Raw genomic sequence first — 14,016 nt, 5'->3', positions numbered from 1 at the left:
TGGGTTCAACAAACACTTACATTTGCAGCAGAACATCTCTTTTCCAAGAGCCTTTTAAACTGAGCCAAAATATGTTTCATAGATATACTGACTGCATAATTTTCAATAGCCTAAAAGCTATCCTCAAAGTTAAGTCTAATTTGATTTTGGGTGTCAGTTTTGACATTGTCCTCGCTAACATTAGTTTGGTCCTTTACAGTGCTAACTTTTGGGAAACAAATGTTTGATTGTCATTATTATTATTTTTTACAAACTTTTTTGTCTCCACAGAAAAAGTGCTGCTTACCGAGAGGGGTAAAGGCTTTGGATGGCTCACTGGGTTTGGATACGCCAATGGCATTGACTGCAAAGATCCGTACTTCATATGGCACACCCTCAATCATCTTCTTGGGTTCGAATGATGTTTCTTTGATCAAGTCAAAGTTCAGTCTCATCCACCTTGAGCTCTGTTTCTTTTTTCTCTCAATATAGTAGCCTTTGAGGGACATTCAGAGAGCCAATGAATCACCTCCACTTTGGAAATCTGTTATCATAAGGTAGTACAAAATATTTACCTAATATTGGTGAGCCTCCATCATATTTTGGGGGTTCCCATGTCATTGTGCACCAATCGCCACCCACCGTTGGGACCAAGGGAGCCTCTGGAGGGTCAGGGATATCTGCAAACCACAGAAGTTGAGGATTTCAGGAACAAGCACGCAATTCTCAGTATGATCTTTTGATTTGAGCGTTTTGCACCATCTTACCTACAACTTTAACTTTGATACTGGCCGTGGCCTCACCAGCCTCATTTTGAAGGACTATCTTGTAGTTGCCTGTGTCTTCCCGCTCTGTGACATCAATTGTCATGCTGGTCTGGTCGCCATACGTTTCAGCACGGACACGATGACCGGACTCAAGAATGACCTGAAGCAAAAGAAAATAAGATAAAGACCATCAAAATGTCAAAAATAATTGTCACTTTATAGCTACATTAGATGCTCATGGTGACATTGTGAACACACTGATGTGGAGCAAGTATAATGCGTGCAATTAATTTTATTTGCATGCTAACATTTGATAATTAACTCTTATTGCAAAGTAAAGCTTAGGTTTTTGGAAATCATTTCTAAATATCGTTTTCAGATTTGGTCACAATATTGGAGAATGTGAAAGAAAGTGGCTTGTGTTATTAAATTCGCCCATAGACTGTAGTCTTGACTTTAGCAACCCCATGCAAGCTGCATAAAATAAGATAAAAAAACTGACCCTTTCGCCTTTCATCCACACCACTCTGGGTGCTGGTTCTCCACTGATGGGGATTTCCAAGCGAAGTTTGTTTCCAGCTACAATTGTCACGGTATTGTCTGGGAAGTTCAAGCTATCCAAGTGTACTTTTGGAGGGTCTGCAGGAAGCAAGATTACATCAGGAAATTATTCAGATTACAGTGTGAGTTTAAGAAAATTCTTTAATCCAGTTGAACTCTAGTAAAACATACCAATGATGTGAATTTTGGCAGAAAGGCTTTGTGAATATCCCTCAGGGATAAAAGTGTAATCTCCTGTGTCATGAAGGGAGCTGGTTTCAATTTCAAGTCGGTGGACCCTGAAAAACCCACCTTTGTTACTAAGCAGTGAAATTGGTTTGGATTGAAAAGTTTAATGGCCAGGACATACTTATTTCGGTGTATGATGTTGATACGGTCATTGGGCTGGATCAACTGCCCATTCCTGTACCAGCGTCCTGGGACATTGCCGGGGTAGATCTCACAGTGAAGCTTGATGGGTTGACCTAGCATCACCTTCATATCCTGAAGGTCCTGATAGATCTTCAGTGGTTTCACTAATTAAAAGAAAATGCCTTAGATCTGGATATACATTACCATATATTTTTTAAAGTATGAAAACTATCTGATGGTACATACAGTCAACCTGTACATGAGTCTCAGATGTGCCACCAGTAGCCATGATGGAGTATGTCCCTGTATCCTCCCTGGAGGCGTCATCAATCACCAAGTAGTGTTTGGTTCCTTCACACTTCACTCGGTATCTTGAACGCACTCCTGTTGGAACCTCCACACCGTTCTTCATCCTAGAGGAGGAGGGAGCATTTGAAATACTGATATATACACACACATTCTTTGTGCTGAACAAATAGAATTATTTGTATTAATGCAGCTTTAACATCTCTATCCTACCATTTGACTTGAGCACCTTCCTCTGACACCTCACACTCCAGCTCAATCCTCTCATTCACTGTTGTCTTCACAGGCTCAATGCCTTTAACTATCTTAATTGGCAATTCTGCAGATAGGAAGAAGATGCTGAATTGATAAATACAGTGGTTACAACAGGCATAAGTCTACTTGGGTGCATAAAAGTTGAATTGATATACCTTTGACAAACAGCTCTGTGGCACACTTCTCATCTCCTGCAGCTACTGAATAGGCTGCATCATCATTCAGGGTGCAGTTGTTGATGACCATTATCCTTTGTGTGCCTTTATGCTCAAAAATATACCTGAACACAAAATCCATTAGTTACAACACCAACAGATATTGTATGAATAACTTGCACAATAATAATAGCAATACAGTCTTAAAATAGTTATTTTTTCAAGATGTTACATGGAAAAAATAGACCTAAAAAAAGTACTTATATTATATACAAAGGTGGTGACAATAAAAATATATTATTATCTCAGCATGCATCACACGTGTGTGACACATGCACAGGTTCACTACACTGAACACGAGGGAGGGTAAACTAACTTGATGGATGGACTTACTTCCTTTGACTTAAGGTCAGCAGTGGAGCCAGAATGGGGCCGGATCACAGGAAGTAATAATGGCAGACAGGAAGGAGCATCATGATATGACAGACAGATAGACGAGCACACAAAGACAGAGAGACATCATGCCTGGACGGGTACAACATGTTGTTCGCTATGTTACAACAAAGTCTTCGAAATAGGGAGTCCTACAGAAAATACCACAGGAGACCAAACCAGAAAACAGCAATAACCTCCTAGATGGCTTTAACTCTGCATGGCTTTGAACAGTTTACGATGATCTATTTATCTGCAAGTCTGAAACCATAATATTCAGTCTAGGACTGAACATGCAGGCACTTTTTTTTTTTTTTTTTTTAATGAAGTCTCGTCAGTATGGTGGCTCCTCTCCACATCCACTGGACAACATCTCATAAGCACAGCATGGGATGGTGGCAATGCCAGCAAGAAAGCTAAAACCTACAGTAGTAAGGAGTGAGCTTTATCTGAGCTAATCGTTGTATCCATTGACTACCACTGCACCTTTAAGCTAGAAGAAAATCCCCTAAGTAGATGAGGGAAATAAGGCACCAGGAGCGCCTGGATAGATTGGACATGTCCTCAAATGTACCTTACACTGTGTATGAGCTTCTACAGTTAACATAAGATAAACAAAATCATGAAGCCTGAATCGCAGTTGGATAATTTTAAGGGGACATTCCATATTCCCGTAATGATCTTTGTAATACTATGTCAAACTGTTACAAAGCCAGACGTTGTTAAAGACCTGTGAAGGAGGTACCGCCTTTTTCTTGTATTGAGGACACATACATGGAAATTAAAGACAATTCATTCATCACTTACACCAAAATGTAGCTCTGGGGCCATTTCTACAGCCATGTGTGTGTGAGATCATGTGGAAAGTAATTCGAGCCACATTGAAGTCGAGAAGATGTTATTTGTTCACCGGGCTTCGGTTGGCAATGGTTCACAACACAGAGATAAGATGATGTAACTTAAGAATACACCGGAAATTATGCCTTATGGAGCTACCGTTAAGTTGTAACGTACTTCAATTGGGGTATCTATAAAAAGGTGGGCTATTGTGACATATGATGTGCTTTTGAACTACAATAAAGATGTGAACCATTGAGCTTTTGAGAAGTAACAAAACCAGGTTTATCTTACAAAAAAAATGAAACTACTATGACCTCTTAACTTCACGTTGCATGATGGGGTACATAATATGTCACAGTTACATGGTTTCAATTCTGATGGAAAGTCAATTAAGATCCTTTATTTATGGAGGGCTCACAAATACCATGGTTCAACAATGGAACATGATTATGTGATCTGCAAAGAGGCAGTGTCTTGTGGTTGTTACAGTCAAACAAATACCTTGGCCTCATTTTGTTTCTCATTTCACAGCATTTTGCAAACCCTAACCAATTGTTTTGGGGCTTAACTGTAACCAGAACCAAAAATGTTACCAATAATTCCAAGAAGCATTCAAATGACCATAAAAATAATGCTACAAAAAAGTTCTCTTGATAATGAAACAACATTAACTGCTGCTCATATCGTTATGTGGTTGAACCAGGGTTTTGTCTGTCTGCCATGTCCATGAAACTGTCTCACCGGTTTTGATGCTGTAATGTGGCATTAAGAGGTCGAGCTGATTTTGAGTATTTCTGTGATATCGAGTTGGACAGAACACATACTACTGGTAAAGAATGGCGTTTCCACAAATGAAACACATTTGAGGAAATGCGAATCATTTGTGCAGTGTTGAAAAGAAGAGGTCATGGAAGATGCGCCAAGGAAAACATGGTTACATACTTTGGCGTGGGCCTGATTTCCTGCCCGTTCTTGTACCACTTCAGGTCAACTGTGGGGTCAGCCAGGTCGACCACCAAGCGGATCTTCCCTCCTTTGTCCACCTGATAAGCAGGTTCCAGCTTCTTTGCAAAGGCTATAAAAAAAAATGAGGGTCACAGTGAGTATGAATAAAACTAAAGTCTACTTTTTCTGAATGACCATCTCAAATTTGTTTGCTGACCTTCGCTCTTCTTCTCCTCTTTTGGAATCTTCTTCATCCTCCGCAGCAGACCTCTAAGATCTGTGATGCCATACATGAAGGCGATCTTCTCATACTCGTCAGGTCGGGCTTTCTTAAGAATTTCCCACACATCCACCTCTGGAGTGTCGTCTTGCTGTTTTGGCTCCCTAATGGTGCCGGATACGAGGGGAGGACGTGAGGGTAGGAATCATACGGCTTGCGTTTCCAACATGTCCTGAGGAACTACTCATTCACCCCAAGGATAGGGGGTTTAGAGACATAAGCATAGAAGACTCTTTCTTTGGCTCTCTTAGATTTCCAATTAGTTTATTTTACAATTTTTTAAAAAAAGTCCTTCTGTAATTTTTGTCGTTTGCCCCACAGAGTATTCCTCAGGACGCATTGTTCAAAGGGATGGGCATGGCAAGCTGTCTACCTGTGCTCATGTCGACCCTGAAGGTAAGTGTGATGGGGAGGAACACAAAAAAAAAAACCCACAGTGGCATAATAATAATCATAATGATCTACTGAGAACATTTCTCTACACTTTGCATGCGAAAGTACAAAATGGAATTTTTACATCTGCCGAGGAAGTCATATTTTCTCCTTCTCCTGTTTGTTTGCCTTTTTAAACCCAATTTTAGAAGAGACAAAATATCTCAACAGTCATCAGCATACCTCCACATTTCTCAAGTTTGTTAATTTATAAATCTGTTTTATTTGACTTGACTTTGGGTGGATTACCCTCCTTCTTGGTGAAATGACATGCATGCCAATTACAAATAACAAAATTCTAACTTCGATCTCGTATCTTAAACGCAAATGTGGTTCTCTGTTCAGAGTCTCCATATGTTTTCTTTTTTTTTGTAAATTTCGTACTATCTTTCTCTGCATTTAAACGCAATCATTCATGGCCTCAGAATAGAGAAGGCAAACTAAGTATTTAATTTTGCTGCTAATTATTTCTGGATATTTTATTGTCATAAAAGCCTTTGAATCAAATTTGATGCATGATGGTGTGGTGTTTAGGCTACTGTTTTGAAAATTGACTTTTTTATCATATATATGCAATACTACAACTTTTAGGTTCAATGTATAAACATACATGGTTTCTATTAAGCATTGATGGTGCAATGGCTCTTTAAGATCCATAGCATGCTTCTGGGGATGAATAATGAAATATCATAAGGGAGTTTGGGCCCTTTTAGTGGGTAGAGGTGAAACGAGAGTTTTAAGTGTAGTATTAAAGGAGCACACAGGAGCAGACACAGATCAAATACAGATTTTTCTTTGTCATTTTCTGTTACTAAACACCATTTCATCCAATTGTAATGCTGTTTTTTTCTGTATAAAAGATCTTAATATGCAGCATGCAGGGATTTAGGGAACCCTTCAAAAAATATGCTTAATTAATCTTTCATAGGACTGTTTTGTACTGGCCCATCCCTTTGTTTGCTGTTGGTTTGAGTGATCACTTCAGAGATGCTCTGACGCTGTTAGATGATGTGGGTGTCTACAGGATTAGATTGTGAGATCCAGGTTAGTAAACACATTGCCCTGCACATGAGTGTGTTCATTAGTTTAAATAAAAAAGAACATTCAGTCAGCCCTTTCTTTTATTGACATTTTCCCAAATGTCCGAAAGGTTGGAGGTGAATAGCATAAAATATTATTCCATTCTTTGCTCGAGTCATCTGTTTATTTTCAGGCAATTACGAAGAAGGCTGAAATAAACATTGTGGTGTTTGGTATCTATTCCTAAATTGATATAAAATGACGTAGCGATAACACTATTTTACAGCATCATTTCTCCATGGCCCACTAGCACACCGTTAATGATCCAAAACGGTTCCTTGGCGTCATAAAGGTGGCTGTGTAGACCGTTTATGATGCAAGGCCCATTTCCATCATTACTGATTGCTGGCAGGACACTTAAAAGTAGGAATGCTGCCTTCAAATGAAGTGTTACCGTACTACAGTAGGCCAACACTCTTGCTCGTCCAGTTCCTAGAGCTACATGTCATGCTGGGGACTCTACAGGATTACAGTACTCACCCGCAGTAAGGTCTAATTGTTTTAATACCTATGGTTTTCGCTCTACTAACCTTTGATTTCTGAATATGTAGGGGAGAAGAAGAGACAAGCCCAAAATAAATGCCGGTGGTCTATCTGTTCATACTTCTCAAATATGCATCATGGTGTTTATCTTGAGCCACCGCTTTGGAAGAATCTGAAATATGCTCGCCACTCATACAGTAGCCCAATACAAATAAAATCTATCAAAGATTTGAAAGAAAGTGAAAAAAGAAGCACATCCAAAAATGAAAAAAAGGGCTTAAGAATTGCAAAAAGGACAAAATCCACTCAGGGTCGGGATGTGATTCTCACCTATGTTTAAGGAGACCACTAAAGTCAAGCTCCCCTGCATCTTCTTGTCCTTCACTGCTGTTGTTAACAAGAAGAGATTAATAAAGATTTAATCAAAGATGAAACAGTGCTAGAGAACAATGCTAAAAGAGCAACACAAAGCAAATGCTTCAATCAATGTATTAGCGCTGAGCTAACAAATGATTGGTGCTTACACAAAACCCAATCTTTGTTGTTGATGTTTTTTTTCTCCAAGTAGAGTCTTGAAATAAGGTGGGTTGTGTAAGACACATCAAGACCTGTCCCAGGTAATATTGCCACAGTGCTTCTGCGATGTTGAAGCAACACTGTGATACTGCAATGAAACCGGGATGCTTTGCATTGCTTTCCAGGCACATTGTTGGAGTGAGATTTAAAATGCAAGAGTTGGCCTCTAATTATGCAAACACATCTGATCGGCGGGATGATTTGTAATTACATCTGAGAAAGGTTAATGGTGCAACTCTCTTAAAGCTATAGTGCGTCACATTGGACTGCAACTTTCTCTCTCCACCATAGCCTACACCATTGTTGCTGTTTTGGCTGTAAAGTGTGTAAATTGTTTTGTGTGTCACACAAACCCCTGCCAAATAGCTTGTTTCATTTCAAATTTAGGCTATTTTTAACATTTGGGAAGTCCGGAAGAGCCACACAATTGGGTTATTTATCTGCATTTCAGTTAGGAGGGGGCTAACCAGAAGTAGCCTCTTGAGCTCTAGCCTACTTCTCAGTTACAGTTGGGGCTTTAAACAGTGGAGAAATTGTGTTGAGCGTCACCCAACCCCCACGAAATGACTTGCTTCATTATCAGTATGTGATCAATTTGGTCTGATAACATTTGGAAAGTCTAGAGGAGTCCCATGATTGAATTATCTACCCACATTAAAATTAGCACAAGGCTAACAGGAAGTGGCAGTCTTAGCTGGGTGAGTGGAATGCCACAGAATACTAAAACACAATATACTTTGAAATACAGAGATTTACCCCACAAGCTTCTTGAGCATTGTGTGGAACTTGTTTGGTATTCGTATGAAACTGATATAAAAAATACTATGCACTATAGCTTTATTGCAATAGTATTACTTGAAGGTGAAATGTTCATCAGAGACTCCTTTGGAATGTCTTTCTTCACATTTCAGGAGCATTTATGAATGATAAGATTCTTTCAGAGATTCCTATCTCTTAAATTAATACCTTGGTTTGTTCATATGAAAGGACAAAATATTATGGCTGTTGACGCCTCCACAGCATCAACGTGTCTCGTTGTGCATTACTTTCATTACCTTCTTTTGAAAGCTGATCGGATATCAATAGTCTGTGAGACCTGCTGCTCAGCCGCTGTAAGACAGCAATGACACAAACAATGCATTCCATGGTATTCTGCACTTTGTGATCCTCATCGTGGGCAAACAGGAGTGAAAGTGTGTGCTTTAGCAAACCTTTAACTTCCAAGTCAAAAGAACAGCTGTCAAACTTGTCCTTGTAGGTGACCTCACACCTGTAATTTCCTGCGTAATTCTCTTTTGCCTTGATGATGTTCATCTCAAATGTGTGCATCTGCCAAAGGAATTCGTATGACAGCACTGTTAGCTTGTTTGATGGTCACATTAGTGCCATGAGGGGGTGACAGGTGTACTTTATGTACCTTGGTGAGGCGGTCAAATGTCTCTTTTAGCTGTAAGTGCTTCCCTGTCTTGCTGGCCAAATCCATCCATTTTCCTTTGAACCACTTGATAGTGGGTTTGCGGAGAAGATCTTTGGCCTCCACTTTGGCGACAAAGGTAATGTCGCAACCTTTGGACAACAGAAAACTTTTTATGTTATTTGAATAATTTTCTTTCCTCATCAGGAGTCATTCAGGCTTTTAAATGACAAAAAAATCCACAAGGGAACAAATGGAGCCTGTGAACCTGTGAATCAATTGAAATTTGACAGCGTAACTTGCGCTTGCCAACCTTATCTACATAAACAGTGTCCTCTTCTCGGACAGCGCTGTTGGCTGGGCAGGCGGAGTTCATTTTTATGGTTCCACTACTCTCTGTGTTAACTTAAAGCTACTCTTACTCAAAACAGGGGCTCCTTCATTCCATTTATATAGCTAATTTTATTACTGTTCTCACTACAGGCAGACATAGTCAGCTCAGCCTACTGTCAGTTCCACAGCTTCATTCTGGACTGAGCCATGGTATATACGCATGACAGTGTGTGTTACTAGCTTGTTCACTTGTAGCACAGTTACTGTTTTGTAGCTTGATCACATATAATGTGTATTGTGCCTCGTGCAGCACTGCTATACAACCTTGTAATAACTCTGGCTTTTTCTTTCTTGAAAGCTTAGCTTTGATACCCTATGTTATGACTTACAGTGTAATATGTTTGCTAGTTTCACATTTCCTTGTTTGAACTAAAGGGGTGCACACCCCTACAACTTGATACTGAATCCAGCAGTTGGCCAAAGCTTACACATTGTACCTTGAACACTCTTATGAAAATCAAACCATGATAAGCAATATCCAATGACCTGTTGGTTCCATTGTCACTCACCCACATTAACGCTGCCGCTTTGGGGTTTCTCTATCAGCAGGCTGGAAAGTGGTGGAGTTTCAATGGGTTTATCCAGTTCTTCTGGGGGCTGGCCCTCTCCCAGAGACCACACTGGTTATTTAGGAGAAACATAGATGTGAAACGGTGCTTCACTTTTGATTTTGATAAGGAAAAATAGGAAATCACAGAATCCATACACCCACCTTCCACCTTCCATCTGAAAGTTTTAGTCTTACCAGAGGAGTTAAACAGACAGAAAGAAAGACTAACAGACACACAATCTGACACATTTTCTCACTTTCAGCAGCAGCTGCAGCATTTAAGCTCTTTGCAACATAGAAAGCATGGAACAGATGATGTGACACACAGAACAAATGACATCACATTTCCTTTATGCCCAAAAAAGAAAGAGTAAACTCTTCAGCAAATTATTAGAATTCTGAAATGCTCATTTCATTGGGGATCTTCTATGTGACCGTGGAGGTCTGACGGTTGCCATAGAGTTGCTTCCAGATGTTGTGGATGCTGCAATGTGCCCTGACATTTCATGCTGTTGACAAAATCATTTTTAATCCTTCTGAAAATAGAAGAAGAAGAAGAAAATTTCTAAAACCTCCAGAGTGACCTATAATCTTGAAATTACAAAAGGAAAAAGAAAGCCGTTTGAGCATATTCTGATGTCCGTATCAACGTTTTAATTTCCTGGAGTTTGTTAAACCAACAACATACTGTTCTAACTACAACTAACTACTTAATTACCTGAGTCCTTTCTCCCCATGGCTGGCACAGGGACGCTATCATCTGAACAAAGACAAAGAGAAATTTACAGCATATTGTAAGGAATAGTACTGTAAAGTCCACTGAAGCAAGCACACACTGGCAAAATTGAAACCAACGAGCAATTAGTCTGGAAGCAGTAACTTGAGGAATCAAAGGTCTGATTATTAAAATGTAAACTGAATTGTGTCCGCTGCTTCAATGTGTCAAAAGTAGATATGACTGTGTTATAATTAGACTTCCTGAGAGTTTAAATACAAGTGGATTAACATGTATGTTATTATGTTAGCATGTGAATCTGAAGCATCCTTGCTTCTCTCTGTCGTTAACTTCCAAACACATCAAAACACGTCTCTAACATGTTTTGTACATTCACTTCATGGTGATTCAGCATTTGGTAGCCTACGTTGGCAGAGGTACTAAAATGGTGGGTGGATTTAACGGAGGGATCTTACTAGGCAGCTCAATTGAGAGTTTCTTGAGTGTATTGGCCTCCTCTGTAAAAAGAAGCACAGTTGTTATTGAATTCATCATGATCAGCTCATCTACTTAAGATCATTGATTGCTTCATCTGATACTGCCGTGTAATGTCGAGGTTAAGCTGCCCAAACAAGATCAACAGTGGTTGTGCAGCGTGGAGTGGGGCACTGCTGAAGCTCGCTACGAAGCACAGCACTCTAAGTTCTACTTCTTACAACTTCGAACAATGTTGCTGCTAACCTCTCAGAGCGGAAACCAGTGAGATAACAGCTGTATGTGACAATGCAAGCTAGGGATGCAACACCATACTGCGGAAGAAACCATTTAAATACACAACCTATAGGTTCAGTTTGAACGTGAACCGCAATCTTCCAGGTCCACAAGAGAAGAAAAATTATATTAGACTGTGTGCTGCTTTTTCCACTCCACACTTGCTTGGAAAGTGCAGAAAACAGTACATGCACTGGCACAGTGGCTACCACAAATGAAGTTAAAAAAAAACAAAACAAAACAGTAGCATTTAATCATTTCAACTCAGTATGATTGTCTGCAAATTTCTAGGGTTTTTTTTTCTTCTTTTTGATGAACAAATCAAACCAATCAAACTCTTACTCAAAAATTATTCTACAGATTTAAACATAGGCGTGATGAAGCCTATTTGGAAGTTTCCCAAACAATCTTAGCAGGAAAAGCAAAGCAGGGCCAATTGTAAGATGGTGTGACAGTTTATGAATAGCCGTATACATGAAGTTTATGAACTTGGCTTAATCCACTACTAAAGTTATCGCAGCTATTTATGTAGCTGGCTTTGTTGCTTAGAGGCTTGCAAAGCTTTTGCATGACGTATTCGTTTCGCCTCTGCTCCGCAGTCTGCGGGAAGAGAAGAGCAAATCCCTTATCATGTGAGGGCAGCTTTAGGATGAGGTATAGGGACATGACGATGTGGGAAGAACAACATCACAGCGATATCAGATTGCTTGTTTGGTGCTGTGTCTAAATCAGAATGAGAGCTCAACTCGTCCAGTTCTTGATGATTCCTTTAAAACACTTACGATGGCCACAGTGAACGACTGTGAAATGTCCATGACTCCGTCTAGGCTTTCTGTGTCTCGTTCAAAAAAAGTATTTCAACAGAATGTCCCCTGGCGCTACGCTTTTGTGCTTCAGAACAGTTGGAAACATTAGCAATTTGGTAGCATATTCTGTTCCAGTACTGAGAACAAGATTCACTGATGCATGATTCATATGGGAAACATAATGAAACCAGACCCTCTTCGTTAATTCCTGAAGTAATGAAAATCTCATTCAAATCCCAATGACATTTGTAGCAACGCAATAATCTCAACAGCAGCCTTGAACTTTTGCTGTTCACCACGTGCAAGGATTTGTATGAATACCTCAGTCTAATTGCATACACAGCCATGAAACTGTGGCTTTACTGATATGGGTATGGAGAAAACTTCACAATATTGCACTGGTAAAATTTCAAGGGAGAATACATTTCTGTTGGCTTTGGTCTTAAAATGTTCCGTAGAGAATTAAAAAGCATAAATTCAAGTTCATTCCCTTTAGGTAAGATTTGACAAACAGTATTGTGCATGTGTATTAAAATATTTTTGCATGTACGCCATAAATATCCATGTATTTATTTCTAAGTAAAATATATACATGAAATATGACAGTCACATCAGTGCCTTTATTGGAGATAGTGATAAAGGTTGATGTGCTGTGGCGTTTAGCATGTAGAAATCACACACTTACTAAACATGTATGTCAGTGCACGGACATACATTGAAATATTTGCAGATTCGATATGAACAGTTATAGCAAAGCATACAGAATATCTCATTAGGAGTGTTAATTTTTCATGTTTTTAAACAGTACAGTGGCAAGCCGATTGCACACATTGAAAAAAAAAACATTTTAAAATTGTTTTGCTATCCTTAGATCCTCTCTTGAGCAAAAAAACAAACAAAATCAAACTCCAAATCTTGCTTTCAACATGATTTATGGTAAACGCATGGGCAGCCATCCTCACAAGGTAAGAGGAAGGTAAAAGATGATTAAAAAAAAAAATCGTAGGCGGTAAGCGTTGTTGTTATTGTTATGGGTACCAACCTGCAGGGGGTGCTGGGGCGGGGCTAGGGGTTGCAGCAGCATCATCATCTGCAATAAAGGTGTCATTGACAAATAGACCCACCTATCAAAATGTCCATCACTGGCAGGCCAATAATCATGCTATACAAGACTTGAACATGTGGCTCTTGGAAAAAAAAAAGAAGAAAAAAAAAAAGATCAAGACCTGCACTGTAAAAGCAAACCCTGGGAGATGAAAGGTCCCAACTCTGGTGTATATATAGATGATGAAGGCTTTGTGCTCATTGCTGCAAGCTTCTCAAGCTTCAAAGCAAATGCTCTCCAGCACCACCACGGTGGTGTGGCAAAAAAAAAAATTAAATAAAAAAATCAGCCTTTAAGCAGCAGGTGCCAAACAAAAATGCTCACAACGAGGCCAAAGAAAGCTCAAAATCTTGCGCGGCTTTCCCCTTCCAACTCAACCGAGGATGCTTAACAAGCATACCAGCAGTGCAACACGTCTAAACTAAAACTGAATTAGGAGTTTTTGCTTGTTTGTTGCCTTGTTATTCTGCCTCTCGTAGAGGTTTCAGCATTACAGAACACAGCTTAGAAAGAATTGTTGACTCACCTTGAGTACAATTGCATCATCTTCACTTTGCCATTTCAAGATCTTTCCAGATTCTTTTATTAATGCATTAGTCTATATTAGTCTTTCCTGTCTTAGACACTGGCATCGAGTGTTGCTGAATTGCTACACCATAAAGTTGTCAGGTATAGTTTTTATATCTTTATAGTCTTCACGCAGTCAAAGCTATAATAGAATGAGATTATTATCTATGAAGCAAAGATGAATGCTTGCTCCTTCAATTTTGTTAGTGCAGAATTAAAGGTTTAAAGGAATATGCCATTTTTTTTTAATGAA

The 14,016-nt window shown here is 39.4% G+C and overlaps 1 protein-coding gene across 1 annotated transcript in view; it reads right to left on the bottom strand.

Moving 5' to 3' along the window:
• Positions 1-14,016, bottom strand: part of mybpc1 (myosin binding protein C1) — a 31,330-nt gene that overhangs the window by 8,110 nt on the left and 9,204 nt on the right. The window contains exons 3-21 of the mRNA XM_086201930.1: positions 10,991-11,032; positions 10,518-10,559; positions 9,759-9,869; positions 8,860-9,008; positions 8,654-8,771; positions 8,498-8,552; positions 7,197-7,253; positions 4,809-4,975; positions 4,589-4,721; positions 2,768-2,776; positions 2,375-2,499; positions 2,178-2,283; positions 1,905-2,071; positions 1,657-1,822; positions 1,479-1,585; positions 1,249-1,385; positions 747-906; positions 555-659; positions 287-475 (exon numbers count right to left, since the gene is read on the bottom strand). Of these exons, the coding sequence (XP_086058056.1) occupies positions 287-475; positions 555-659; positions 747-906; positions 1,249-1,385; positions 1,479-1,585; positions 1,657-1,822; positions 1,905-2,071; positions 2,178-2,283; positions 2,375-2,499; positions 2,768-2,776; positions 4,589-4,721; positions 4,809-4,975; positions 7,197-7,253; positions 8,498-8,552; positions 8,654-8,771; positions 8,860-9,008; positions 9,759-9,869; positions 10,518-10,559; positions 10,991-11,032 (2,145 nt within the window). The remainder of the gene's footprint in view (positions 1-286; positions 476-554; positions 660-746; positions 907-1,248; positions 1,386-1,478; positions 1,586-1,656; positions 1,823-1,904; positions 2,072-2,177; positions 2,284-2,374; positions 2,500-2,767; positions 2,777-4,588; positions 4,722-4,808; positions 4,976-7,196; positions 7,254-8,497; positions 8,553-8,653; positions 8,772-8,859; positions 9,009-9,758; positions 9,870-10,517; positions 10,560-10,990; positions 11,033-14,016) is intronic.

This window comes from Aulostomus chinensis, chromosome 4 (genome assembly GCF_037954235.1).
Source record: "Aulostomus chinensis isolate RoL2024-O1b breed Wild chromosome 4, RoL_Achi_v1.0, whole genome shotgun sequence".
NCBI classification, from domain to species: Eukaryota; Metazoa; Chordata; class Actinopteri; order Syngnathiformes; family Aulostomidae; genus Aulostomus; species Aulostomus chinensis.
The sequence above is the reverse complement of the archived record's forward strand: the minus strand, read 5'-3'. Positions and strand labels throughout refer to the sequence as shown.